Source organism: Cynocephalus volans, chromosome 4 (assembly GCF_027409185.1).
Source record: "Cynocephalus volans isolate mCynVol1 chromosome 4, mCynVol1.pri, whole genome shotgun sequence".
In the NCBI taxonomy this organism is placed as follows: domain Eukaryota; kingdom Metazoa; phylum Chordata; class Mammalia; order Dermoptera; family Cynocephalidae; genus Cynocephalus; species Cynocephalus volans.
Window position 1 is genome coordinate 162,252,908 of NC_084463.1, and position 24,842 is coordinate 162,277,749.

The 24,842-nt window shown below is 54.1% G+C and overlaps 1 protein-coding gene across 2 annotated transcripts; it reads left to right on the plus strand.

The window, feature by feature from the left end:
- Positions 1 to 4,964: 4,964 nt before the first annotated feature.
- On the plus strand, positions 4,965 to 23,896 carry RHOD (ras homolog family member D). 2 transcript variants are annotated; one of them, XM_063094317.1, is made up of 5 exons: positions 4,965 to 5,136; positions 9,275 to 9,362; positions 10,143 to 10,252; positions 12,972 to 13,106; positions 23,648 to 23,896. In XM_063094317.1, the coding sequence occupies exons 1-5, from the start codon at positions 4,996 to 4,998 to the stop codon at positions 23,693 to 23,695; spliced, it is 522 nt and encodes a 173-aa protein (XP_062950387.1). In that variant the 5' UTR covers positions 4,965 to 4,995; the 3' UTR covers positions 23,696 to 23,896. The 2 variants fall into 2 exon arrangements, with proteins under 2 accessions (XP_062950387.1, XP_062950386.1); XM_063094316.1 differs by lacking the exon at positions 23,648 to 23,896 and adding an exon at positions 13,815 to 14,405.
- Positions 23,897 to 24,842: the final 946 nt, after the last annotated feature.

Below are 24,842 nucleotides of genomic sequence, written 5' to 3' on the forward strand. Positions count from 1 at the left end.
CCACCTTGCTAAAGCAAAGTGAGGGATGGGAAGAGGGAAGCCAAGGGAGAGGCTGGGAGGGGAGAAGGGCTTACACATTCAGTGAGCGCTGGTCCCCAGCCTGCAACATTTAAAGGTAGGTACTGTTGTCACCCCCTTTTTTGCAGACGTGGAAACGGGGGCTCAGAAAAGTTTGGGAACTAGTCCAAGATCACACAGCCAGAAAGTTGCAGAGCTGGGATTCAAGCTCAGGCTGTCTGGCTCCAGGGCCTGTGCTCATGATCAGCAGGCAGCACTGCCCCCTTCCCCAGCTCCTTGAAGGTGGGGCTGAGGGGAATCAGAGAGACCCCTCGGGATCCCAGGCTGCTGTGGCTTCCCCCTGCCATCCTCACCCCTCTCCTGGAAACATGGATAGGGATGAGCTAGATGAGAATCCCGGCAGCCCCCGGGAGACCTGCCCACCACAGGGACTGACTTGTGAAGAGCTTCTGCGGAGTCGCCCCCCAATCAGGGCAATGAGACCGGCTGTTGCAGGAGCTCACGAGAAGGGCGGAGATTGGGGAGGGCTTCCTGAAGGAGGTGGAAGTTTGACAACTGGCCTTGCAGGGCAGGATTGTACGTGTGAGGAGGGTCAGGGGCTCCAACTGCCGGAGCAAAGGTGTCACTTGTGTCAGAGGAGACACAGCTGGGCCAAGGCTCGATAGGAGAGGTGGGGCAGGGCTATGGAGGCTTCCAGTGTCCAGGGTGAGGCAGAAGGTCTTTATCCTGCTGGCAGTGGGAAGCCATGGAGGGGTCCTGAGCAGGAGCAGGTCTGAGGAAGGGAGTCACTCTAAGGAGATTTGGAGGTGACACGGAGGGACGTCAGCGAGCGTTGCGTCTGGTCCGTGAGGGGCAGGCGGGGGGCCTCCGCGCTACCTTGAGGTCTGGGGTTCATTCAGCAGGACCGGGGCTGAGAGAAGCTGCTTTCCCTCTATTCGCCTTCTCTTTCATAATGCCCCCATCCTGTTTCTGCCCCTTCTCTGACCACTGTCCATATTCCCAGCTCTTCCTGCCCCTTCCTCTTCCCTCCCCCTCCTCCAGCCCCGCACCCACGGGTCTGCCTCAAGGATCCCAGGCCCCTCTGGGAGCCCCACCCAAGAAGACAGGTGTGGCGGTCACTGACCTGGCCAGCAGCGTCGCCTGGGCCAGGCCTGCGTGCGGGAGAAGCAGCGTGAGTGGCTCTCACATCTGTAGTTGACAGCAGCTCCAAACCTGACTTATGCCCATGGCCATTTCTACCTGCAGACACTGAAGGGACAAACCAAAAGGCTAAATGAGCACTAAGATCAGGCCACAAGTCTCCCTCTCTCTCCACCAACTTCCGCCCCATTACCAACCCTCCCATCCCACCCAGAAAGATCGAGAATGGTGAGGCAGGGAGGAGAGGCAGGTGCTGGAGGTCACAGTCCTGGGCTCCAGTTAGCAGCCCCAGCAGCCAGGCTGGGGATGTTCTGGGGGAGACCAGGCAGAAGGAAGCTTGGGAGAAGAGGCCCTTGGTCCCACCTGGCATAGACCTGGGTCTGCTGCTTACTTGCTGTGTGATAAGATCCTTCCCCTCTCAGGGCCTCAGTTTCCCCATCTAAAGAATGAGGGTGTTAGACATGATGGTCTCTAAAGGCCCCTGCACCTCTGACTTCGGAGGACTCTGTGTGTATGGGCTCTGGAGCCCTACTGCTTGGGTTTGAATCCCAGCTTTTCCACTTACTAGCTGTGAGACCCTGGCAAATTATCTGTCTTCTTTGGGCCTCGGTTTCCTCATTTGTCGAAGGAGGATGAGAATTGTACATACTTTGTAGGACGCAATGAAATGTCACATGCCTAGTATCTGGCACACAGTAGACACGTGGTAAATGTGAGGTCAGGGGTTTGGGTGGAGGCATTCAGGCTGAGGACAAGGCCTCTTGGGACCTGGTGTTTGGGATGAAAGGAGGAGGGCGCAAGGAAAGCAAGGGCTTCGGGAACTACACACCAGGGACTGTGCATCCTGCCAAGTCATCCCAAGGAGCAGGTCCAGACTTCTGAGGTTCTGCCCCCATGGCATGCACTTTCCCCTCATTCAGCCATCGACAAGCACTTGATGACACCCCAAGCCAGGAACCCCACGCAGAGCAGGCAGATGGGGGTGATGACGGTGCAGAGAACACAGCGGCCACATGGGGGAAGCAGAGAATTAACTGGGACAGCTCCCCACTCCTGGCTTCAGGGGAGGTAGGGGGTGGGGTGTCAGAAAATGGGGCAGAGGGGCCAAGGCCAGGGGTGCCTTAGAGCAGGTGGAGGCTGGAGAGTGGTCACCTGTCTGCAGACCCCCACTCAGGTCATGTGTTGTGTTCTCTCATCCATGCAAGCATGTGTTCCTTCATTCATTTCTTCAGCTTCTTTATTCTTTTGAGCAGGTCCATCTTCCTTCCTTCCTCTTTCCCTCACTCTGTCCTTTTCCTTCCCTTTCCGTTTGCCCAGCCACTGGACATGACATCCTGAGCCACAGCTGGGAGGCAGCTTTGAGACAGACACTCCTCTCTGGGGGCACAGTGACGGGTCAGCCTTGAGGCTGTCCCTGATATGTTTGTGACTTGGTTGGGGGACTGAAAGATCCTGTCTGGCTACCTGCATCCTGAGAAGGGGACAACACATCAGACTGAGAGCTGGCCTGGCCACCTCTGCTGCTCTGGGGTCTGCAGGGCAGTATCTCATTGTGTAGGGTTCTCAAAGGACTCTGGGCTTGGGATTGGTGGAGCTTGGAGGGGGCTGAGCCACACACGGGCTGAAAGTCAACAGCAGTCACAATAAACAGAAAAACAGTAAACAGTACCCTGGCCAGGCAAACTGTGTGACCTGGGCCACCACTCCAAAAATAAACTCCAGGAAAACAGTATGATCCAGGTCCCAGCTAGGTCAAAGATTCAGGGAAATTCCCTGCCACCTAGGGCAGATTTCCCTGGTCCGGTGGCTTAATCTCTTTCTTGCAGAAGGATGAGCATAGAATGGGAGTGTGGCTGGGGCCTGACATCTGGAGATCAAATTCTGGCTCTGCATCCTGCTGGCCTAAGACAAGCCACTGCCTCTCTCCAAGGCTCAGTTCCCAAATCTGTAAAATGGGGAGAAGCAGATCACCTACTCTGCCCACCTCAGTCTGAGAGCGGAATGAAACTATGCATATGAGGTGTGATTTTGGGAGAGAGTCTGGCTTTGGGGTCAACCTGGGTCCAAATTCCAGTTTGGCCTCTTACTAGCTGTGGATCTTAGACAAGAACTTAACCTCTCTGGGCCTCATTCCTCATCTGTAAAATGGGGCTAATAATTCCTACCTCCTAGGGGACAGTGTCTGCCCATGGTTTGCAATCCATTTATGGGTGCTGTTATTATCAGGAAATGTTCAGTGAAACTGTAAAGCATGAGAGACATCAAGTGTGTCATTAGAGTGATTATCCCTATAGCAACCAGGCCAAACGCCTCTGCCTGACTCTCAGCTCCCTCCAACGCCAGGCTGGCCCCACCTGCCTTGAGGCAGCCTGATGACAGCAACAGCAGGGAGGATAGGGGATGAGAACGCTGACAGCTGATCGGTGCCCCTCCCCACCACTCATTGGGGCAGGGAGCCCTGCTCAGTGGCCACGCACCTAGCCCAGTGCCAAGTCACTGCCCGGCCTTTTGGCAGTTTCAGGGAGGAAGGAGCACCTGAAAGGTGGAGCCATCCTGGGGAGGCTCCTTCCATCCAGGTGAGGCTCCATTTAGCTGCCGACAGCAGCCCTGAAGGTGGGTGAGCCTGGAATAGGAGTTAGTGACGCTGGGCTCTGCCTCTCTACACACTGAGGGTCAGCAACTCCTGCCCTGGCTGCCTCTTTGGGCCACAGTGAGGTTCAAAGGGGGCTGAAGGAGCTTTTTCACCTGCCTAGCTTTGAATTCCATGGGGGATGACATCATTACCAGTGTGGAAGAGGGTTGGTAGAAACCAAAAAATTCTTCTGTCCCCTGTTCCTTTAAGCTTCAGTAGAAACACTCAGTCCAAGATCTAGGGAAGCCCTTGTGCCTACTTTGAAAAGATTTAAACTCTGGCCACTAAGAGGGTTGGAGAGGTCAGGTGACAGTGAGTTTCCAGTTCAGTGTTGAATTTATTCCTGGTATCCAAAGTGTTCAACTATTGGGCTGGCCAGTTAACTCAGTTGGTTAGAGCATGGTGTTGGTAACACCAAAGTCAAGGGCTCAGATCCCCCCCACACCGGGCAGCTGCCAAAAAACAAACAAACAAACAAAAAACAAAACCCAAAGTGCTCAACTATTCAGGCAACAGCTCCCCAACCAAACCTTGCCTTTGATCACAGGGCCCAGGTCACATCCCAGCCAGGGTGAGGCAGGTGGTCACCCACCTGCACCAATGCTTTCTGGTGCTGGCCAGGGTAGGACAGTCCAGGGCGGCACCAAGGACTGACCCATAAAGGCATGTCTGGGCCACCCCCTTCCCACCTGGCCTGAAACACCTGGAAAGGAGAACTGTGGTGTGCTGTGTCACCAGAGCTCTGAGAAAATGCAGTTCATTCATTCATTCGCGAAGGTCACCGGCAGGATCTGTGCCAGGGATCCTGCCCCCATCCCCACCAAGCTGGCAGGCCAACGTGGCTGACGCCCACCTCCTTCCTCCCAGGGGAAGTGGGCCGGTGCCTCCTCCGTCCTTGTCCCACTCCCTGTCCCACTGTCACCGTCCAGCTACTTGTCTTCTTCGCTTGAGACCAGGGTGCCCTCCTGCAGCCTCAGCGCCCGCAGACAGTAAGTGCTCCATAAGCGCGTCTACCGGGCCAGCCCCGCACGCGCCGCCCGCCGCCCGGCTCGCACTTCCTCCCGCCGCCCCGCCGCCCCGCCGCCCGGCTCGCACTTCCTCCCGCCGCCCCGCCCCTTCCACATTCCTGCCCCGCCGGGCCTGCCCCGCGCCCGGCCTCGCCGCAGCCGCCCGCCGCCCCGCGCCCGCCCGGCGCCGGCCCCGGCATGAAGACGGCCCCGGCTGCGGCTGCTGCGGGCGAGGAGGCGCCGCCAGGCGCGCGGTCCGTCAAGGTGGTCCTGGTGGGCGACGGCGGCTGCGGGAAGACGTCGCTGCTGATGGTCTTCGCCGATGGGGCCTTCCCCGAGGTGAGTGCCCGCGCCCGCGGCCTTGCGCGCACCCCGGGCCGGTTCCGCGCGGGCGCCCGGGTGGGCCCGTGTGTGCTGGAGCTGCCGGGGATGTGCGCCCGCCCCGGCCTCCTCGGGGGTCTCCTGGCGGGGCGGGGGGTCAAGAGCAGAGCTGTGTCTCTCTGCCATTGGTAGTGAAGGCGTCAGTGATGTCATCGATGAAGTGGAAGGAATGGCACCTACCTGGGAGGGGTGCCACAGGGACTGAATCAGGCAACCCAGGAGCCTCGCAGGTTCTAGTGAGCGCTTGGTGGCACAGCTTGGCCGAGAGGCACTGAGGATTTGGAGCCAGACTGCCTGGGTTGGGATCGGGGCTTTGCCACGAATGGCCATGTGCCCTTGGGCAAGTCCCCTACCCTCTCGGGGCCTGTTTCCCTAATGGCATACGAGGAGTAATGATGGTGCCCACCTCACAGGGTCTCTGAGGAGTTCACAGGAGTGCAGTGCCCAGCTCCGGGCTGCACACAGGAAGCACTCACCGAAAGCTGGCAGCTGGCATTCTAGGGAAACATCTCTTCCTCCCATGGGCTCCACCCTGGAGGGGAAGAGCACACCAGTTCTGGAGTCCAATGGCAGGGTCGGCACCTCGGCTGTCCTCTAATGAACCCGTGCAGCTCAGTAACTTGCTGAGCCGCTCTGAGCCTCAGTTTCCTCACAACCACCTCATGGGGTGGAGGGACTGTCAGGTGGTGGTGGGGGGAAGTTAGTGTTAGGCTTAGACAGTCTTGCATGGCACCTGACATATCCTTGGCGCTCTGAGCATGTCAACCTTTAGTCCTTCCCTGACATACTCACTGACTGTCCAGGCGGACTGACAGGCACCAGGCCAGGGGCAGGGGCTGGACCCAGCTCTGTGCCACCTCTCGGCCCCGTTGTCCCAGAGCCCATGGGTTTACTTCCGGCATCTCTTCTTCCTTCCTCCCCATCCTCCAAGCCCCTGGGGCTGTGCAGGCGCTGAGGAGTCTGATGGAGGAGGCAGGAGGGGCCAAGCCTGCGAACAGTGTCAGGCCTTGCTTTCTACTGTGGCAGCAACAAGCCACTCATTTTGTGGTTTATAGAGCTGACATCACCTCCTTTGGCCAGTCCCTGTTTTTTTTAAGTTGAGGGGGTTGTGTTTCCGGGCCCCAGGTGCTGCCCATGGGAACCCAACAATTATGGCACTCTGTGAAGAGCACCACAGAGGGGCCAGGCCAGCCGGGACCCAGGGAAGGGCACCAGACAGAAAGGCCTCACGCCTCACCACCAATGTCCTGGACTCCCAGATGTCCTTGATGGTGATGTCTCATCCCAATTTCAGAGAGGTTACAATGTGGAAATGGGCATCTTGCAGTCAAAGAAATGTATGTTTTGATGGACATGCTGGGACTGGCCAGGGGAGATGCAGACGTGCTTGTCACCAGGGGGATGGACTAGCCTTGTCCAGGCTCGTCCCCTGCCAGGGGCTCTGGGTTCCCTGGCACAAGAGACCTCTTCTTTTAAAGAACCACAAGGTCCAAGAACTGGAAAGCCTCCATTTTACGGATGGGAAAATGAGGCTGGAGAAGCAGAGTCTTGCCTGGGGCCACACGGCCCAGAGGTGGCAGTGCTGGTCAAGAGCCCAGCCTGCCCCTGACCAGGGCACTCCACAGCCCCCAGTGCTCTGCCTGCTGGACCCAGCCTCCTCCTGCCCCTGCCCTTAGACTCCTCCTCCAGGCAGCCCTCAAAGCTGAGAGAGCTGGCAGCTGGGAGCACAGAGGTACCGTCTTCCATCCCCCATCCTGTAATGATCCATTTGTCTGTCTGTGAGCCCCATGAGCGCAGACCCAAGGCTGAGTCATCTCTGTCCTGGTCCAGCACAGGCCTGGCCCTGTCTTTCTTGCTGAAGACAGCTCAGCAGATAAGATTAGGAACTTATTGGTGCCATGGACAGAGGGCAACCCTGCCTGGGGTCAAAGAACACAATGGAAGGTGTAGACAGTCTCCAGGATGACATTCCAGAGTAGAGGGAAGGGCTGAGACAGTTACAAGCCAGAGGGGCACCTGGCCCCTTTCCTGCTCACTCCTGGCACCAGGAACTGGAATTGGTGACCTCAGGAGAGGCAGGGGGCTGGGGACATAGCCTGGCCTCTGGAGCCAGAGACCTGGCTTCATCACTAGCCAGCTGTCCATTGTGTCAACTTGGACAAGTCACTTCTCCTCTCTGGGCCTCATCAGGAAAAGGGGGGTTATACCAACTTTCCAGGCTTACACGGATCAGAGGGGTGCAGGTAAAGGGACGTGCACAGAAGATCCTTAGAGAATAGTAGGTGACGGGATCATCACCACCAGCATTTGCAAAGCACTGACACGTGTCTCCCGAGAGCTTCGTGGCAGGCCACCCTGCAGCTTGGGTCAGGAGGGGTCCTGCCACAGGATCCCTCTACTGGTGAGTGGTGGCCACATTGGGAGCTCAGATGCAGGTGTCACTGCCTTCCATGATGACAGGCCCCTGCTCCAGGACAAAGATTAGAGGCTGCGGAGGGTCTGGGGAAGGGGACATCACCTGGAGGAATGGACGGGGGCTGGCATGGACACTGCCCCTGGCCAGCAGCTTTGTAAGTGCTGGGCATTTATGCTGGGTCCTCACTTGCCAGTTCATTCTCCCAACCACACCATGAGGTGACACTCTTCCTCTTTACCCTGTGAGGGGACTGGCCCAACGTCACATAGCTGGTGAGTGTCAGAGCTGGCTCCTAAGCCAAGCACATCTGATCCCATAGCTAGTGCTCCTAGCCACCAGGTCACACTGTCCCCACCAGGCAAAGGGCCTATGGGGAGGGGGCCCTGGGCAGGCAAGGGGACCTGGGGAGGTGGATGCGGCCCTTATCTATTCCCATTAGTTCCTATTGGTGAGGGAATAACAGGCTGGCTCGGGTCCAGGGCAATCGAGCTTCTACCTCAAGGCCGTCCTGGCTTCTACATCTTCTCCAGCTGCCCACCCCAGGACCTGCCTTTCCTAGCAGCTTCCCAGGTGCACTGGAGGATAGTGCTGACCCACCGCTAAGGTGCTGCCCCTCCCAGTCGGCCAGGGCCTGGCTCAGAGGGCCAGAGGGCCAGTGAGCAGGCACCAAGTCCTCCTGAGTCGTGGGCAGGTGGGGGCCCTACCCAGCATGGGAAGGGAGGAGGACAGGAGCCCGCTGGACTGTGGCCCCACCAACTAGCCCTGAGCAGGCAGTTGAGGCCTAGGGACCCAAGATGCAGATGGTCCAGCTGCCGCTTAGGGCAGAGGGCTCTCATTGTGGCCAAATTTTGAAAATCTCCTCACCTGTTGCTCAGACCCCATCTTGCAAAAGCTCCCTCTTCATTCCTGCGTCTTCATCTGTGTACAAACCTGTCCCGCTTCCCATTCATCCAGACTTTATGGAAATGGAGTAAGTTTGGGCTGGGCAGGGCTGAAGTGGAGGAGCCTCTGCCCTGGGCAATCCCCTCCCGAGCAGACAGGGCCAATAAGAGAAGCAAACATATGGGGCAGTTTGGAGGGGATCAGGAAAGGCCCCCAGGGGAGGTGGCATTTGACAGGGGTCCTATTTAGATTGTGAGAGATTGAGAGGCAAAGGAAGGACCCCAAAAAGCTGCACGCTCCCCAGGGCAGGGACTGAGTTTTGTTCATAGCTTGCTGCCCAGTGTCCAAAACTGAGTCTAAAGAAGGTACCCGTGTTTGTTGAATGAATGAATGAATGAATGAACAAATGAAGCAATGAACGAACAGATGTAGGTTAATGTCATTCCAGGAGGGGACAACTTCAATGAAGGCTCAGAGATGGTAGCCTCAGTCCAGGGGGACAAAGCTAAAAATGACCGTAGCTGGTGTGTAGAGAGTGCTTATTTGTGCTAGGCCCCATGCTAAGTGCTCCACATGGAGGATCTCATTGAATCCTTATAGCAACACTCAATGGTAGGGACTTTTAATATTCCCACTTTACAATAGAGGGGAACAAAGCCAGGGAGGTTCAAGATCTTGCCTGGGTACATGGGCTCTGTGCCTCCTTCCCAGAAACAGCTACCCCAGCTGACTCCTGAGGAGGGGGAGGTGCTCTCGGAAGCTTCTTCACAGCCTCCCCCTGCCCCCTTTCTTCCTCAGGGCTACACCCCCACGGTGTTTGAGCGGTACACCGTCAATCTGCAAATGAAGGGCAGACCTGTGCACCTCCAAATCTGGGACACAGCAGGTGAGTGTGCGGGGTTGGGAAGGGGCAGGGTGGAGGAGGAGCTTCAGTGGACACCAGATGCCGGGGACAGAACCCTACCCCCTTCCTTCTGAACCAGGGGGGACAGCCAATCTGCAAGGGACAGGTGTTGGCCAGGACTGGGGGACCCCAAGAACCTGAACCCTCCTTGCTTCTGCACCTGAGTCTGCTTCCCCTATCCCAAGGCAGCTCACTGTGTCCTGGAGACAAGGAGGAGTGCAGAGCTCTTCACTTTCAAGGGGTGGACTGTTCCTGGTCTCCCAAGTATTCCATCCTGGCTTTAGCTTCTATAAGATCTGCCTGACCTTGCCCACACAAGGGTCAGCTCAGAGCTAAACACAGGGAGTCCCAGCAGCCCTCTTACCTTGGACAGGCTAAGACATCTTTGCCAGAGTCTCGCCTGCCTCTTACTCACCCCTAAGCCCAGGGCAAAGCAGGCTTCTGAATGATGGGCCTCAGTTCCTCCGGGCTGCTCCAGGCCTGGCCTCTGTCCCACACCCCACTCCTTCCAGAACAGGGTCTCTCAGTAAGTGGTCTTCCCAGGCCAGGGCTGACACATCCCACAGGCAGGCCAGGTGAGCACTGCCCCAAGGGGACATTCACGTGGAGTAGCCACCTTACCTGCCAAGTTTGTGTCAGACTCTGAGGCACAAGACCTGGCCCTGCCCTCTAGAGCTCCCCATCTGATGAGATGACCTCCCCGGAGAGTTGCTGACAGTGGGCAGGAGATCTAGAGGGAGTGACGACCCCCACTTTGCACAGGGCAAGATGATTATGACCGCCTGCGGCCCCTATTCTACCCTGATGCCAGCGTCCTGCTCCTCTGCTTTGACGTCACCAGCCCACACAGCTGTGACAACATCTTTAACCGGGTAGGTCATGGGGGGCAGGGGGCATAGCCCCCATAGCCAGGCCACTCTGCTCCATGCACCCCCCTTGACCAAGCTGAATGTCGGAGCTCGTCAAAACCTAGATGATATCAAGTCCAGCATCTTTGACATATATGGGGAAACTGAGGCTCAGAGGAGGGCAGCAACTTGCCCAGGGTCACCCAGAGATTTGTTGGCAGGGTCTGCCCTTCTGACTCCCAGTTCAGTGCTCTTTGCCTTCCTTCTACTGCAGACTCAGAACACTTGTGGCTCTTTCCACTGTGACTCTACCTGAGAATGCGGGGTGACCCAGAGGCCCTGCATCTCTCTAGCCTGTATCTGCCTGAGCTTGCATGAGCCATAAAGTCAGAGTCCAGTAGTTCTCTGTGTGACTGCTGGCTCTCAGCAGCCTCCAAGGATGTCCCCCAGTTATGTGAGGGGTTCCTGAGGCTGCTCCTAGGGGTCAGGGATGCGGTCCCTTGAGTTGCCCTGCTCCAGCTGCTTCTAGCCATGGTACAGCCCCTCACCCACTGCTGCCAGGGCCTACATGCAAAAGGTGTGCTCCAGCGTTCCTCAGGGCACAGCCACAGACAGCATTAGTAATAATAACAGCAACAATGACTGTGACAGCAACATTTATTGAGAACTTACCGTGTGGGGCCGGCCCCGTGGCTCACTCGGGAGAGTGCGGCGCTGTTAGCACCAAGGCCACGGGTTCGGATCCTATATAGGGATGGCCAGTGCGCTCAGTGGCTGAGCGTGGTGCAGACCACACCGTGCTGAGGGTTGCAATCCCCTTACTGGTCAAAAAAAAAAAAAAAAAAAGAACTTACCATGGCCCAGGCACTGCTGTGAGCAGTATTTGTATATTTACTTGTTTAACCCCTAGCAACCTTGTTGGAATAGCTGCTATTATTCCCAGATGGAGTCACTTGTCTTAAGATACACATCTATTACAATGGTGACATTGGCTTACTGGCCAGGCACCAAAAAAACCAAAAACAGACAAAAAGTGGTGACACTAGATTTAAACCCAGGCAGTCTGCTCTATGCATTCATTCAGAACGATTGATTGAGCACCTCTATGTGCCAGGCACTATCCTGGGCATTGGAGACCAGGAGAAATGATGGTACCTAGGACTAGGGTGCTAGCAGTGGGGATGGTGAGAGGGGGCTGGACTCAGAATCTGTCTGGAAGGCAGAGCCATCAGCACTTGGTGATGGATTGGACATGGGTGGGAGGGAGAAGCTTTGACCAGAGGGACTGGACAGTGGTGTTGCTATTTCCCAGGATAAAAAGGAGCAAGCTGGGGGCGGGGAGGGGAAGAGGAGATAGGAGGCCTGCTGGACATCCCCGTGGAGGTGTCAGGCAGGCAGCTGGAGGCACGAGTCTGCAGTTCCTTGGAGCACAGGGCAGGCCCCACTGGAGAGATGCATTTAGGAGCTGCTGGTGGGGTAAAGCCATGGACAGGGGGAGGCTATCTGCTCAGTGAGAACAGCTGGAGGAGAGGAGAAACCATAGCCTGAGCCCTGGGAGAGGAGGAGGACTGGGAAGGTCCCAGTCAGACCCAGGAGAGCCAGAAGACTGGGTCCCGGGGTGATGTGCAGACCAGGTTGTGGACGAGGGAGGGATCCCTAGTGTCGGGGCTGTCAGGAGTTCAGGTGGGAGCTCAGCTGAGAAGTCACTGTTTTATTTAGATAGGGTCACTAAAGAGACCTTTTTCTTTTCTTTTCTTTTCTTTTTTCTTTTTTGGTGGCTGGGTGGTTTGGGGATCTGAACCCATGACCTTGGGGTAATAAGGCTGAACTCTAAACAACTGAGCTAACTGGCCAGCCCAGGAGACCCTTTTCAAGGCCAGTTTTGGTGGATGGGTGGGGGTGGAGGGAGTATGCCTAGGACCCCACAAGGGCCCCATTTGGCCCCAGGAGCTGGACACTTTGATTCCAATTTTTCCTGAACAAGCAAGCTCAGCAAGCATGTGCTCCTGGAGATAGAATGCCCCTCACTCTGGATTCCCAGTGCCCCAGCTGTGGTCCAGGATAAAATAACCCAGCCCTGGTGGCCTCACATTCTACAGAGCAGCTGACACAAGATAGGAGTCGTCCCTCCAATAGGCAGACAGTTGAAGCAGACAGGTGCTGCAACCATTTCGTGAACTGATTTATTTTTAAAGGTCATTTATTTCCTTAAATATTTTGCCCAGTTTGGGAGGCAGCCATGAGAGCCCTTACCTTGCAGAGAGGCAGGATTCTAGAGGTGGTGGGAGCAGGATTCTAGAGGAGGTGGGAGCAGGTTCTAGGCCTCACTTTCTGAGCTCAAATCCTGCCATTTCCAGTTCTGTGACCAAGTCCGAGTTACGTAGCCTCTCTGTGCCTCAGTTACTGCATCTGTACAGTGGGGCTGATTATAGAACTTAATCAGTTGTAAATTATTAGCTCAGAGCCTGGCATTGAGTAATTTGTTTTGGGGGGTGTGAGGGTAGCAGGTCGTGTATTTATTTATTTTTTTATTTATTTTTAATCATAACATAGTTGATTGTACATATCTGTGGGGTACACAGTTGAATATCAATACCTGTGTGGCACCAAGTAATTTCTCCCTAAATGTTGGCTATGCTGATTATCATTATTGGAGTCAGTCCAACCTGGGAAGCAGGACAATGGCCCACCGAGAGGGACAGAACTCCCGATGGCTCATGCACACACACCCTTACCCCCACAGTGGTACCCGGAGGTGAATCACTTCTGCAAGGAGGTGCCCATCATTGTTGTGGGCTGCAAGACTGACCTGCGCAAGGACAAGTCGCTGGTGAATAAGCTGCGGAAAAATGGGTTGGAGCCCGTGACCTATCACAGGGTAGGAAACCCAGCCTGGGGGTGAGGGCAGGGAAGGACTTGGAGAGAGCATCTCTAGGGACTTCTCAGTGGCACCAGGCATCCAGCACACTCAGGGTGTGGGTCAGGGGTCAGGAACTGCCAGTACTTGGAAATGGTTCCTACAATACTCTGGGAGGTTCTTCCAGTAGAAGCAAGACTGAGGGAGTGGGGGCCGGCCCGTGGCTTTCTCGGGAGAGTGTGGTGCTGATAACACCAAGGCCCTGGGTTCGGATCCTATATAGGGATGGCCGGTTCACTCACTGACTGAGCGTGGTGCTGACAACACCCAGTCAAGGGTTAAGATCCCCTTACCGGTCATCTTTTAAAAAAGAAAAAAAAAAAAAAAAGACTGAGGGAGCGTGCATATCAGAGTCAGTGCTACCCACCCACTTCACAGATGGGGAAGCTGAGGCCTAGAGAGGACGCCCATCTATTCAGTCCACAGGCCCCTCTCTGACACTCCTGAGTTAGCTGGAAGTTAATAAGTTGGTGCCATGAGAGGCAGAGACACAGCTCAGAACTGAGGTAGGGAAAACAATGAAGGGATGAGAGCAATTGGTCAAGGCAGAGTATGGGAGCTGTGGGTGCCCTAGAAGACCCTCATCTTCCACTGCCATCCTGGAGACGCCCTTGCAAGGCCACCCAGTGTCCCTACCTCACAGCAGCCCTGTCTCCCTCTCCCTGTTAGGGCAAGGAGATGGCAAGGTCCGTGGGCGCGGTGGCCTACCTCGAGTGCTCGGCTCGGCTCCACGACAACGTCCACTCCGTCTTCCAGGAGGCAGCCGAGGTGGCTCTCAGCAGCCGCAGTCGCAACTTCTGGCGGCGGATTACCCAGACCTTTTGCGTAGTGACCTGACCAGCTTGGTGCCCTCCCTGCCCCTGACTGCCCAGGCAGCACCAGAAGGAGCTGGGCACTGACCTCCTGCCGAGTTGGCTGGGCTGGACCCAGTCCCCAGGCTGTGACTGCCGAACTGCACCTCAGCAGATGGGTACCACCAAGGCTAGGCCCCAGGGTCTGGGAACCCTGGATGGAGGAAGGCTGTGGAGGGCTACTGCTGGAGTCACCTGGAATCACAGACTCCCAGTGCCCGATCATGAACTGACATCCTGGAGTGGCCTGTGTAGCCTGACCTGGCGCCACCTCGTAGCTGGTCTCAGGGCTGCACCTGCAGGACCTGGCATTCTTAGGACCATCCTGCCAGAACCCCACCCTGGCCCTTCCCCCTTGGCCCTGCCTGTCCCAATGGTAAGTGTAACAACTAAAGTCACATCACTTGTCCTTTGCGTCATGCCTCTTATTTCTTTTTCTTTTTCTTTTTTTTTTTTTTTAAAGATGACCGGTAAGGGGATCTTAACCCTTGACTTGGTGTTGTCAGCACCACGCTCAGCCAGTGAGCGAACCGGCCATCCATATATGGGATCCGAACCCAGGGCCTTGGTGTTATCAGCACCGCACTCTCCCGAGTGAGCCACGGGCCGGCCCTTTTTTTTTTTTTTTTGTCGTTTTTTCGTGACCGGCACTCAGCCAGTGAGTGCACCGGTCATTCCTATATAGGATCCGAACCCGCGGCGGGAGGTCGCCGCGCTCCCAGCGCAGCACTCTACCGAGTGCGCCACGGGCTCGGCCCCATGCCTCTTATTTCAAAGAGACTTTACACACCTGTTCCAAGGTGGGACTGCTGGGCCTTGGGCAAGTTCTTCTGGGCCTCAGCTTCCACACCTGTGAAATGGGACCAATCACAGACTACGTAATGGAGCTTTGGGATGAGTAAGAGGGTTACGAAGAGCAACACTTGCAAAGAGCTTAGTAGGTGCCTGGCACACAATGAAGTGCTCATGCAGGGTTCACACTGATACTTTTATTCATTTACCTACTGTATTAGTCAGGCTTCTCCCGAGAAACAGAACTAGTAGAATGTGTATATATGGAGAGACAGATTTATTTTAAGGAATTGGCTCATGTGATTGTGGGGGCTGGTAAATCTGAAACTTGTAAGGTAGGCTGGAAATTCAGGTGAGTTGGTTTTGCCATCGTGAGTCCCGATTCTGAAGGGCAGCAGGCTGGAAATTCAGGCAGGGTTTCTTTTTTTCTTTTTTCTTTTTTTTTTCTTAAAAGATGACCAGTAAGGGGATCTTAACCCTTGACTTGGTGTTGTCAGCACCACACTCACCCAGTGAGCTAACTGGCCATCCCTATATGGGATCCGAACCCACGGCCTTGGTGTTATCAGCACCACACTCTCCCGAGTGAGCCACGGGCCGGCCCCAGGCAGGGTTTCTATGTGGCTGACTCGAGGCAGAATTGCTGCTTCTTCAGGAAACCTCAGTCTTTTCTCTTAAGGCCTTCCACTGACTGGATGAGGCCCACCCACATTCTGGAGGTAACCTGCTTAACTCAAGGTCTACTGACTTAAATGTTAATCACATCTAAAAATATACATAATACCAAGGTCAAGGGTTCTGATCCCCATACCGGCCAGCTGGGAAAAAAATACACACACACACACACACACACACAAGCCTTTACAACATCTAGATTGCTGTTTGACCAAATAACTGGGCACCGTAGGCTTGCCAAGTTGACATATGAAATGAACCACCACACCTATTTATTTCTCTATTTAATCACCTCATTCTTAACATTCACAACACTGCCAAGAGATAAGAAGCAACAAGACAGAACTTACTCCTCCCTGAGACTCTCCCAGCATCAAGCCCATCACGACATCCACTTTCCTATTAATACTCTCATCTCCCTTGGCCACGTCCTCTTGTCTTGCCCACCTTGCAAAATGTCACTCAGCATCCCACAGACTCATCACTGTGATGAGCTCATCCTCTCCCCACCACACATGCCCCGGTCTCTCCTTCCCAGGAAATGCCTTCTCTCTCCTGGAAACTCCCCAAACACCCCTTCATGCTGGGGTAGGGGCCTTTCCTCTGTGTGTATCCCAGGATGTTGCAAACAGACCTGGCTTCCCTATTAGGCTTTGAGGGCATAGACTGTGGGTTCCCTGTGTGAGATCCCTAGCTCCTGTCATAGTGTTGGGCACATCAGAGAGCTCCTTAAACACCAGGCTGTTGAATAGATGACTGAGTCCCTGGTCAGTCAGCGGAGGAGACTGAGCCAGCACCTGGGTGTCCTGACATCTTGTCAGCATCTTGCCCTCACTTGGGGGAGACAGTCAAGTCCCACCGCTCACCCGCATCATCATATCCACTAAGACATGGCAGGTGTGAGGCTGTAAGACCAAGGGGTTTGCCCCAGACACCAGCCAGTTTGGGCAGAGCTACAACTTGCTGGAAAGTCCACTGACTGGGTCGGAACCTGAAGCAGTCGGAGCAGTGCCTGAGGAACACAGCAGAAGGTGCCAGGTGCTTGGCTGATGAGGTGCTGTTGTTAGACCCATTTCAGAGAAGAAAATGAGGACCAAACTTAAAGTCTGATCTGCATAGGGTCATGTGGCCAGAAGTAGGACTGAGGTTCAACTCAGGCTTTCACTGCACTTCACTGAGGATACATGAGGTCAAGGTCAGGGAGAAGCAATTGGAAAACAGGGTGGGGTCAGGGAGCTGAAGGATCCAAAGGTGTGCAGAGGTGGGGGAGAAAAGTGGACACCTGCCTGGTCTGTTGGGGCTACCCTGGCTGGAGAGGAGGGTCCCTGCAGGGGGCGGTGGGTGTCAGGAACCCACACTCAACTTTCTCTGCAGCCCCTGCCTTTGCCCTCACCAAGGGCTGCTCATTTATTTTCTTCCAGAGCTCATCCCCACTTGAAATGGTCCTGTCTGTCTTCCTGCTGGCATGCCAGCTCCCTGAGAGCACAGACTGTGTTTGGAAACCCCTGTGCCTCAAAAAATGCCTAGCACATAGGAAACACTCAACAGATACATGATGAATGGGTGAATGAATGACTGCTAGGAATCGGTGGTCTACTTCAGGTGCCCCTCCATTCTGGCCTGGATTGCCACATAAGTCTCCCAGCACCCAGGCTCCCACCTCCTTCATCCCCCTCACCTCCTGCAGAGCCAGCTGCCAAAGGACAGACCCAGCCACATCACCGCCCTGCACAAGAGCCTTCCACAGCCCCCTCTGCCCAGAGCAGAAGATCCAGTCCCCAGCTGGGAACTTGCTTTGTCCCCAGGACACCTCACCACACCTTCTACAGCCACACCCGGGTCCACACCCAGGAGCACTGACCTCCAAGCCTTTGCCAGGCTGCTGCCCCGCCTCAGCGCACCTCCTCCCAAACACTACCTGGGCAGACCTCCCCCACCCCCAGCTCAGACACCAAAAATTCTCCAGGAAGTCTGTAAAACTGTCGCTGACTCTTCCCTGCAGGTGCACAGACATGCGCACACACACACCCCAAAGTGTCCACTCTTTTGGCTTGGTCCCTCTGCCTAGGGAACCAGGCTTTTCTTCCCGTGCTGTGAAAAGGCCAGGTTGGACTCTCAAAGATGACAGGTCTGGTGTCGGGACCAGGCAGGGTGTCTGGGAGGGTGGAGGCGGGAGCTGGGAGACCAGTTGGGCCGCTGCAGACGTCCAGACCCAAGGAACAAGCCACCACAAGTCAAAGTGTGGTGACTTCTGGGCTGCAACATGGCAAGGGTGGACTGTGGGAAGGGTGGAGACGTTGGGAGTGAGAGAAGAATGCGGGCCTCTCCCCCTGGTGAGAAATAGGCTTGCACCATCCCTAGGACACCAGCACTGGGAGAGGTGGGATCCATGTCAGGTGACAGACTTCTTGCTCTGGCCCCTCTCCCCACTGCCCAGCCCGTGTTTCAGGCCCTGACCCCGTCCAGCCGACCACACACAGCTCTCTAGGGTGTGAAAGGAGAGCATGGTGAGGGTGACCAAAGCACTGAGGTGCCCGCTGCCAAGGAGCCAGGGTTATTCTTACTCTGCTCCTCCTCCTCACCCAACAATCCCCCCTTTCAATTCCTCACAACCCTGCAGGGCAGGACGGGTGGGGCCAGCCAAGTGGGAGCTGGGAAAGGCACAGCCCAGAGGCCGCCGGGCCAAAAGCCACAAACCACGGTGTCTGTGTTTCCCCACACTGCCTCCACCCACCCTTTGGGTTGTCTGCCGGGAAGCCAGGGGCAAGGGTGGGGACCCCAAGTCATCTCCTCCAGGACAGGCCACTCCCTGGCATCCTGAGGGCAGGGAGGGTGGGGCATATACTGTCTGTGAGTCACAAAGCTTCTCTCTCCCCTCTGCCTGGGCAGCACCCTCGGCCCCACATCTGGATGCAGGGGGTCGCGGCTGGCAGATCACCCCACTTCGGGCCACCGTCTTTGCTCTCTCCAGCCTCCTTTTGCTCCTGAGGGCCCTTCCTTTGGAGGATGAGCACTCAGGGCCACCAGCAAGTTATCCCGAACTGCCGGCTAGAGAACCAACAAAGCCTGTGACCAGGCTGAGAGCAGTGAGATAGAGAACAGAGTGGAATAGCTGACCACCCACCCCTTCATTCGAGGTCTTGATCTCCAAGCTAAATGCTTCTGATTCATAGGTCAGATTGTGGAAAGAAGGATTTTCCTGGGGTCAAGTTCTGGCTCTGCAGCTTACTAGCTGTGTGACCTTGGATGAGTCACAAGCACTCTCTTATCTGTCAGTTCCCTTATCTGTATCTCTTATGTGTCAGTTTCCTTATCTGTAAAATGTGGGCAAGAGTAGGACCTACCTCCTAGAATGGTTGGGAGGATTAAATGAGTTAATGCAAATGGTGCTTATTCACTCACTCTGTGTTAACTACTAACTTGAGTTATTAACTATGAAATGAGGGTAATTATTTACTGTGCGAGCTTGCTGCAGGGTCTGCAAAGCAGGAGCAAGCATGTAAGTGTTCATGCTGGTTCCGTCTTCCCAATCTGGGTCACCAAGTCTGGGAGGAGGAGGGAGGGAGCTCAGACACTCCTGGAGATGGGAAGCCTCAGCAGGAGAGAGAAAAATGGAGCATGAGGCCGATGGCTCTTTGCAGGGCCCACAGGGTGGGGCTGGGCCCTCTGAGGGCGCCTGGGAGGACAGCACTGGAATCTCTTCCAGGGCTCCTATTTGTTGGGGAGACACCAGGCCTCAGCCGGTGCTGAGCCCAGGGCAGATGTTCACTATGCTGGATTATGGAATATGGATTGGTTCCTACCATGTGCAGGCCCTGTTCTAGGCAGTGATTTCTGTTGAACACGGAGCACTGTGGGGATGGGGGTGTGGAGGTGAGCAGGATGTGTCCTTGCCTTCCGAACCTCCACCCTCCACCTTCCGTCCTCCATGGGAGCTCCAATGTGGACAGAGCTAGCAGGAGAGGGAAGCATCCGACACTCACTCAGCAGCCCCTAAGCACGGGAGCTGGCTCCTGCCATTGAGATAAACGAGGATTTGGGGGGCAATTCCCACTGAATGAAAGACACAGAGGGTACCCACCCCGCCCTACCCACACGTCTGAAACAGGGTTGCTTTGGGACCCCCATTCCTGTCTGCCCCCAGTTATGGTATCACACAGTTGTGTCTAGCTGAGCAGCACAGGTGACATTCTGCCCTTCCTGCCTCATTCAGTGCAATGAGCCCTTCACTTTACAGATGAGGAAACCAAGGCTCAGTAAGGTAAAGAGTGTCCCGGGACCAAAAGCAGGGAGTGGTGGAGCTGGGCACTTGGACGCAGGACCGGGACTCCCAGCCCCAGCTTCTGATCTCCCCTGGGTACTGGCCAGGAAGCTGGACCTCGCCCAGCAGAGGGCAGCAGGGCCCAAGGAGAGCAGCCTTTCTCAGCTCCCAGGGATGCCAGAGGGGCAGGTGTGGACATCCGCCCCATCCCTCCTGCCTGGGCCCTTTTAGTGACATACCACTCCCACCAGCTGCCACCCACTGAGCTGTGGCCGAGTAACTTGGCCATTCAGAGTGGCCGAGTAACTTGGCCATTCAGCCAGAATGAGAATCATGCTGTCCTAAGTCTGTTGTTGTTCTAAGGTGAGGGAGACCTGGGTTTGAATCCTGGCCCCCTGTACTTACCTACTCCCAGGTTTATAGTCAAGTGCATGGGCTGGAGCTGGAGCAACATCAAAGGAGACATCACATCAAAGTACCTCCCACAGGGCCAGTGCTCACGAGCACCATGTACCCAGTCTACACCCCAAGAGGAAGGTTGGGAGTTAGGGCCACTGATCTCTGCTCTCTCCTGACCCCACCCCAGAATTTGCAACATAGTCTGGGGAGATGCTCAAAATACTTAAAAGTGTCAAGGAACCCCAAGAGAGTGCTTCCAGACAGTGAGGTGCTGTGGGGTACAGTGGGCAGGTACCAGAAGGCATGACCCATGTGGCCAGAACAATCCTGGGGGGCTGACAGGAGAAGCGGGGAGCCAAGAACCCTGGGGGACAGGCCGTGAACTCTCTTCTCCCTGTACTCCCACCAGCTGTGGCAAAGAGCTTCCTGCACAGTCCAGCCCAGATGCTTTAGACAACCCCAGCTCTCCAGCTCCTTTCACTTCCCCACCCTAGATCTGCCCCCCAGAATCAAAAATGAAATGGTGGGCTGGTAACTCCAAGGTCAAGGTTTCTGATCCCCTTAAGAGTCAGCCTGCCAAAAAAAGAAGTGGCCTGATAAAGAACACACTACCCACATCCCTTATGTCCATCTCTCTGCAAGTTCTCATTCCCCTCACCCACATCCTGAACCCCAGGCCCACCTCCCAGGAGTTAATGCCCCAGGACCACCCTGACCACAGGGTATAGGAATGGCCCTGTAAATGTGTAAACGACTGGCCTCCCTTGCTTCTGGGATACGCATCCCAGAAAGTCTCAGCAAAATCATCACCACCTCATTGTCAACCTCCCTCACACCATTATATGAGCTTCTCTTTCCCTCCTCCTTTTCCCCACTTCCTGGCAAGTTGTGTTTATTTTGGCTGCCTATTCATTTATTTGACAGTCATTTATTGAGCACTCACAAATCCCCTGCCTCCCACCTAAGGACCCTCCCTGGTTTCTCTTCTGTCCTCTGGGCAGCCTTGCTGGGAGGAGCACCCCTCTCTCTTCAGAAGCTGAAACACTAGCCCCTCACTCTTGCCTGAACTTGGCAGCTAGGACATGACTGACATTATCATCTCCTCCTGTGCTCACCTCAGCCTCCTGGCTTAGGACTTTGAATCTGGAGCAGAAGACCAAGAGGGATGTTTACATTCATTTTGGTGACACTGTCAGTATTCTTTTCTTTAACTGGTACATAGAGCTTACTACATGCCTGACACTTTTTTTTTTTTTTTTTGAAAGATGACCAGTAAGGGGATCTTAACCCTTGATTTGGTGGTGTCAGCAGTGAGCTAACCGGCCATCCCTATAAAGGGATACGAACCCGTGGCCTTGGTGTTATCAGCACCACACTCTCCCAAGTGAGCCACGGGCCGGTACTCTGACACTTCTAATATTAGCTCTTTCAATCCTCGTAACCACCCTACAAGGTAGGTATAGTTAGCAGCAGCCACATTTTACAGATGAGGAAACTGAGGGGCAGAGGGGTTAAGAAACTTGTCCAAAGTCACAAGCTAGAGAGCCACCCATCTAGGATTTGAACCTGGGCTGGGTGGTCCCAGACAACAACACTGTGTCCAGGCAGTGGGTGGGGGTGGCAGGTCCACAGAGGGCGTCCAGCCCTCTCACTGACTCTGAGTGAGCAGACAGTATTCCCAAAAGGTCCTTTTCTACTGAAAGTAACCAGCCCCTTCTGATGTTGGAAGCTTCTCAAGGGCTTTGACTGGTTCAGATACCATATTAAGGAAAAATTGAAAAACATTAAAAAATAGGATTTAAATTACTCTGTTTCACAGCCTCCCAAAACAATTTGATAATTTGCATTTTTTTTCTATTAAAAAACTCTTACAGAGTTGTAATTACACTGTCATGCAATTTTGAATTCTGCTTGACATTTTAGCCTAAACATTCCTATATTCCATACAACTTGTGTATATCATTTAAAAATTTTTTTACTTTGGAATAATTTTGGATTTAAACAAGAATCAAAAAAATAGTACGCAGAGTCCCTGTATACTCTTCACCAGGCTTCCCTTAATGTTAACATCCATTTATCAAATTTAAGAATGCTGTTAATTAAACTCTGAACTTTATTAGGGTTTCCCCATTTTTTCTCTTTTTTTTTGGCAGCTGGCCAATATGGGGATCCAAAACCTTGATCTCGGTGTAAGAATATGGCTGGGGCCGAGCCCGTGGCGCACTCGGTAGAGTGCTGCGCTGGGAGCGCGGCAACGCTCCCGCCGCAGGTTCGGATCCTATATAGGAATGACCGGTGCACTCACTGGCTGAGTGCCGGTCACGAAAAAAAAAAAAAAAAAAAGAATATGGCTGAGTTAACCAGCCAGTCCCCACCAGTTTTTTTCACTAAGGTCCTTTTTCTATTCCAAGATCCAATCCGGGATGCCATGTTGCACTTAGGTAAATATCATTTTTAGTGGCTATATATTATTTCATACAGTGAATATTCTTTATTTTTTTTTAAAGATGACCAGTAAGGGGATTTTAACCCTTGATTTGGTGTCGTCAGCACCACGCTCACTCAATGAGCTAATCCCTATATGGGATCCAAACCCATGGCCTTGGTGTTATCAGCACCACACTCTCCCCAGTGAGCCACGGGCCGGCCCCATATATTCTAACAGGTTTTTTTGTTTGGGTTTTTTGATGGCTGGCTGGTGCACGGATCTGAACCCTTGACCTTGGTGTTATAACAATGCTCTAACCAACTGAGCTAACCAGCCCTCTGACAGGTTTTTAACAATCAAACAAAAAACCTGTTGGCTACTGTACATTTATTTGCATTGTTTCTAGTTTCTCTGCTTAAGGTTATCCAAAGACAATAAATGCTATTTTTTTTTTTTTTAAAGATGACCGGTAAGGGGATCTCAATCGTTGGCTTGGTGTTGTCAGCCCCATGCTCAGCCAGTGAGCGAACCGGCCATCCCTATATAGGGATCCGAACCCGTGGCCTTTTTTTTTTTTTTTTAAAAGATGACCGGTAAGGGGATCTCAACCCTTGGCTTGGTGTTGTCAGCACCACGCTCAGCCAGTGAGCAAACCGGCCATCCCTATATAGGATCCGAACCCGTGGCCTTGGTGTTATCAGCACCGCACTCTCCCGAGTGAGTCACGGGCTGGCCCAATAAATGCTATTTAAATAGTAGTCCTGCCAAGCAGCAATATATATTAACTACTATACAGCCCTGCCTTGTAAACATCATCACAACTGCACACACACACAAACACACACACACGTCAATTTGCATATAAGAAAAAGATAAGAAAACAGAAGTTAGGAGACTGGCTCCTGGTTACATAGTGCTTGCAGGGTGGTCCTTGCAGAGCAGGGACATGGGCTCAGAGGCAGGGAATAAGGGAGGGAGTGAGGAAGAAAGAGAGAAGAAACTGAACAATTTTGCAAGTAACTTGATTTTCATTTTAAAAGTTAATCAAAGCAATTTATTTTTTCCTCCCAAAAACCTATGTCCCGTGTCTACTTAGAAAAACTTCAGACAAATCCAAGTGAGGGACGTTCTATCAAACGTCTGACCTGTCCTCCTCAAAACTGTCAAGGTCATCAAAGACAAGGAAAGTCTGAGACACTGTCTCAGCCAAGAGGAGCCTGAAGGAGACATGATGACTAAATGACTAAACACCATGGAAGTGGTATCCTGGATGGAATTCTGGGACAGAAAAGGATATTAGGTAAAAACTAAGGAAATCAGAATAAAGCATGGTCTTTAACAATAATGTATCAATATTGGTTCAGCCATTCACAAACACTGATACCCCCAAGCAGAGCAAACAAATGTACCACACTAATATGAGATATAAAATAGGGGAGGGCTGGCGGGTTAGCTCAGGTTACCTCCCTTCTAGTTGGAGGATGCTCAAGTACACGCTCAGGTTGACGATTGGTCAGGGTCCAGGACCAAGAGTCTTCATCTAAGAAGCAAAGGCTGAGTCTACCGATATCCCTGTCCACATCCCCCAAATGCATGTGGACTGTGCAAGACCATGAGCTACCCCAATTCCAGACAAGACAAATAGGAGGAGTGCAATTCACACCTGCTTGTGAAATTCTGGTCCTGGTTGTAAGCAGCAACCCACTTGAACCAAGGGAGATGTCCTGGGGTTTAAACAAACCAAAGCTGGCAGTTGACAATAGAAATGTAAACAGCCCCTGATGGGTTTGCTCACATGGTCCCCCTCCCTCGAGTTCCCAGAACGCTGGTTAACATCAGTAAATTTATCCAAACACAGTTTCAAATCAGATTTAATGCAGCACTTTGCCCCAGTGAGCTCAATTCGGAGCCCTGGGCACCACCCTACCCCTGGGCTGACAGTGGGCCCAGGACACGAATCCACCCCTCCTGAGTCTCTGGGCTGTGGGCAGAGCAGCTCCCAGGGCTTCTCTCAGCTCACTCCTCCCTCTTCTCACCTCCAAAACGGCCTCGGCCTCGTCAGCAGAAGAGATTATGGCAGGTATTAAAAAGTTGCTAGGGTGGGGCAGAGATTGCAGGGCCCCTGTGGTGGGTGCCCAGACACACCTGTCTGGGTGTGTCTGCACAGCTGTCCACCAGCCGGAGGGACCCTGATCTCCTCCCCGCACCTGGCCCCTGACCCTCCCTCTGCCTCTGGCTGAAGTTCTCTCCAATCCAGCCTCACAGGGCAGTGGTCTGTGGTCACCTGTGCA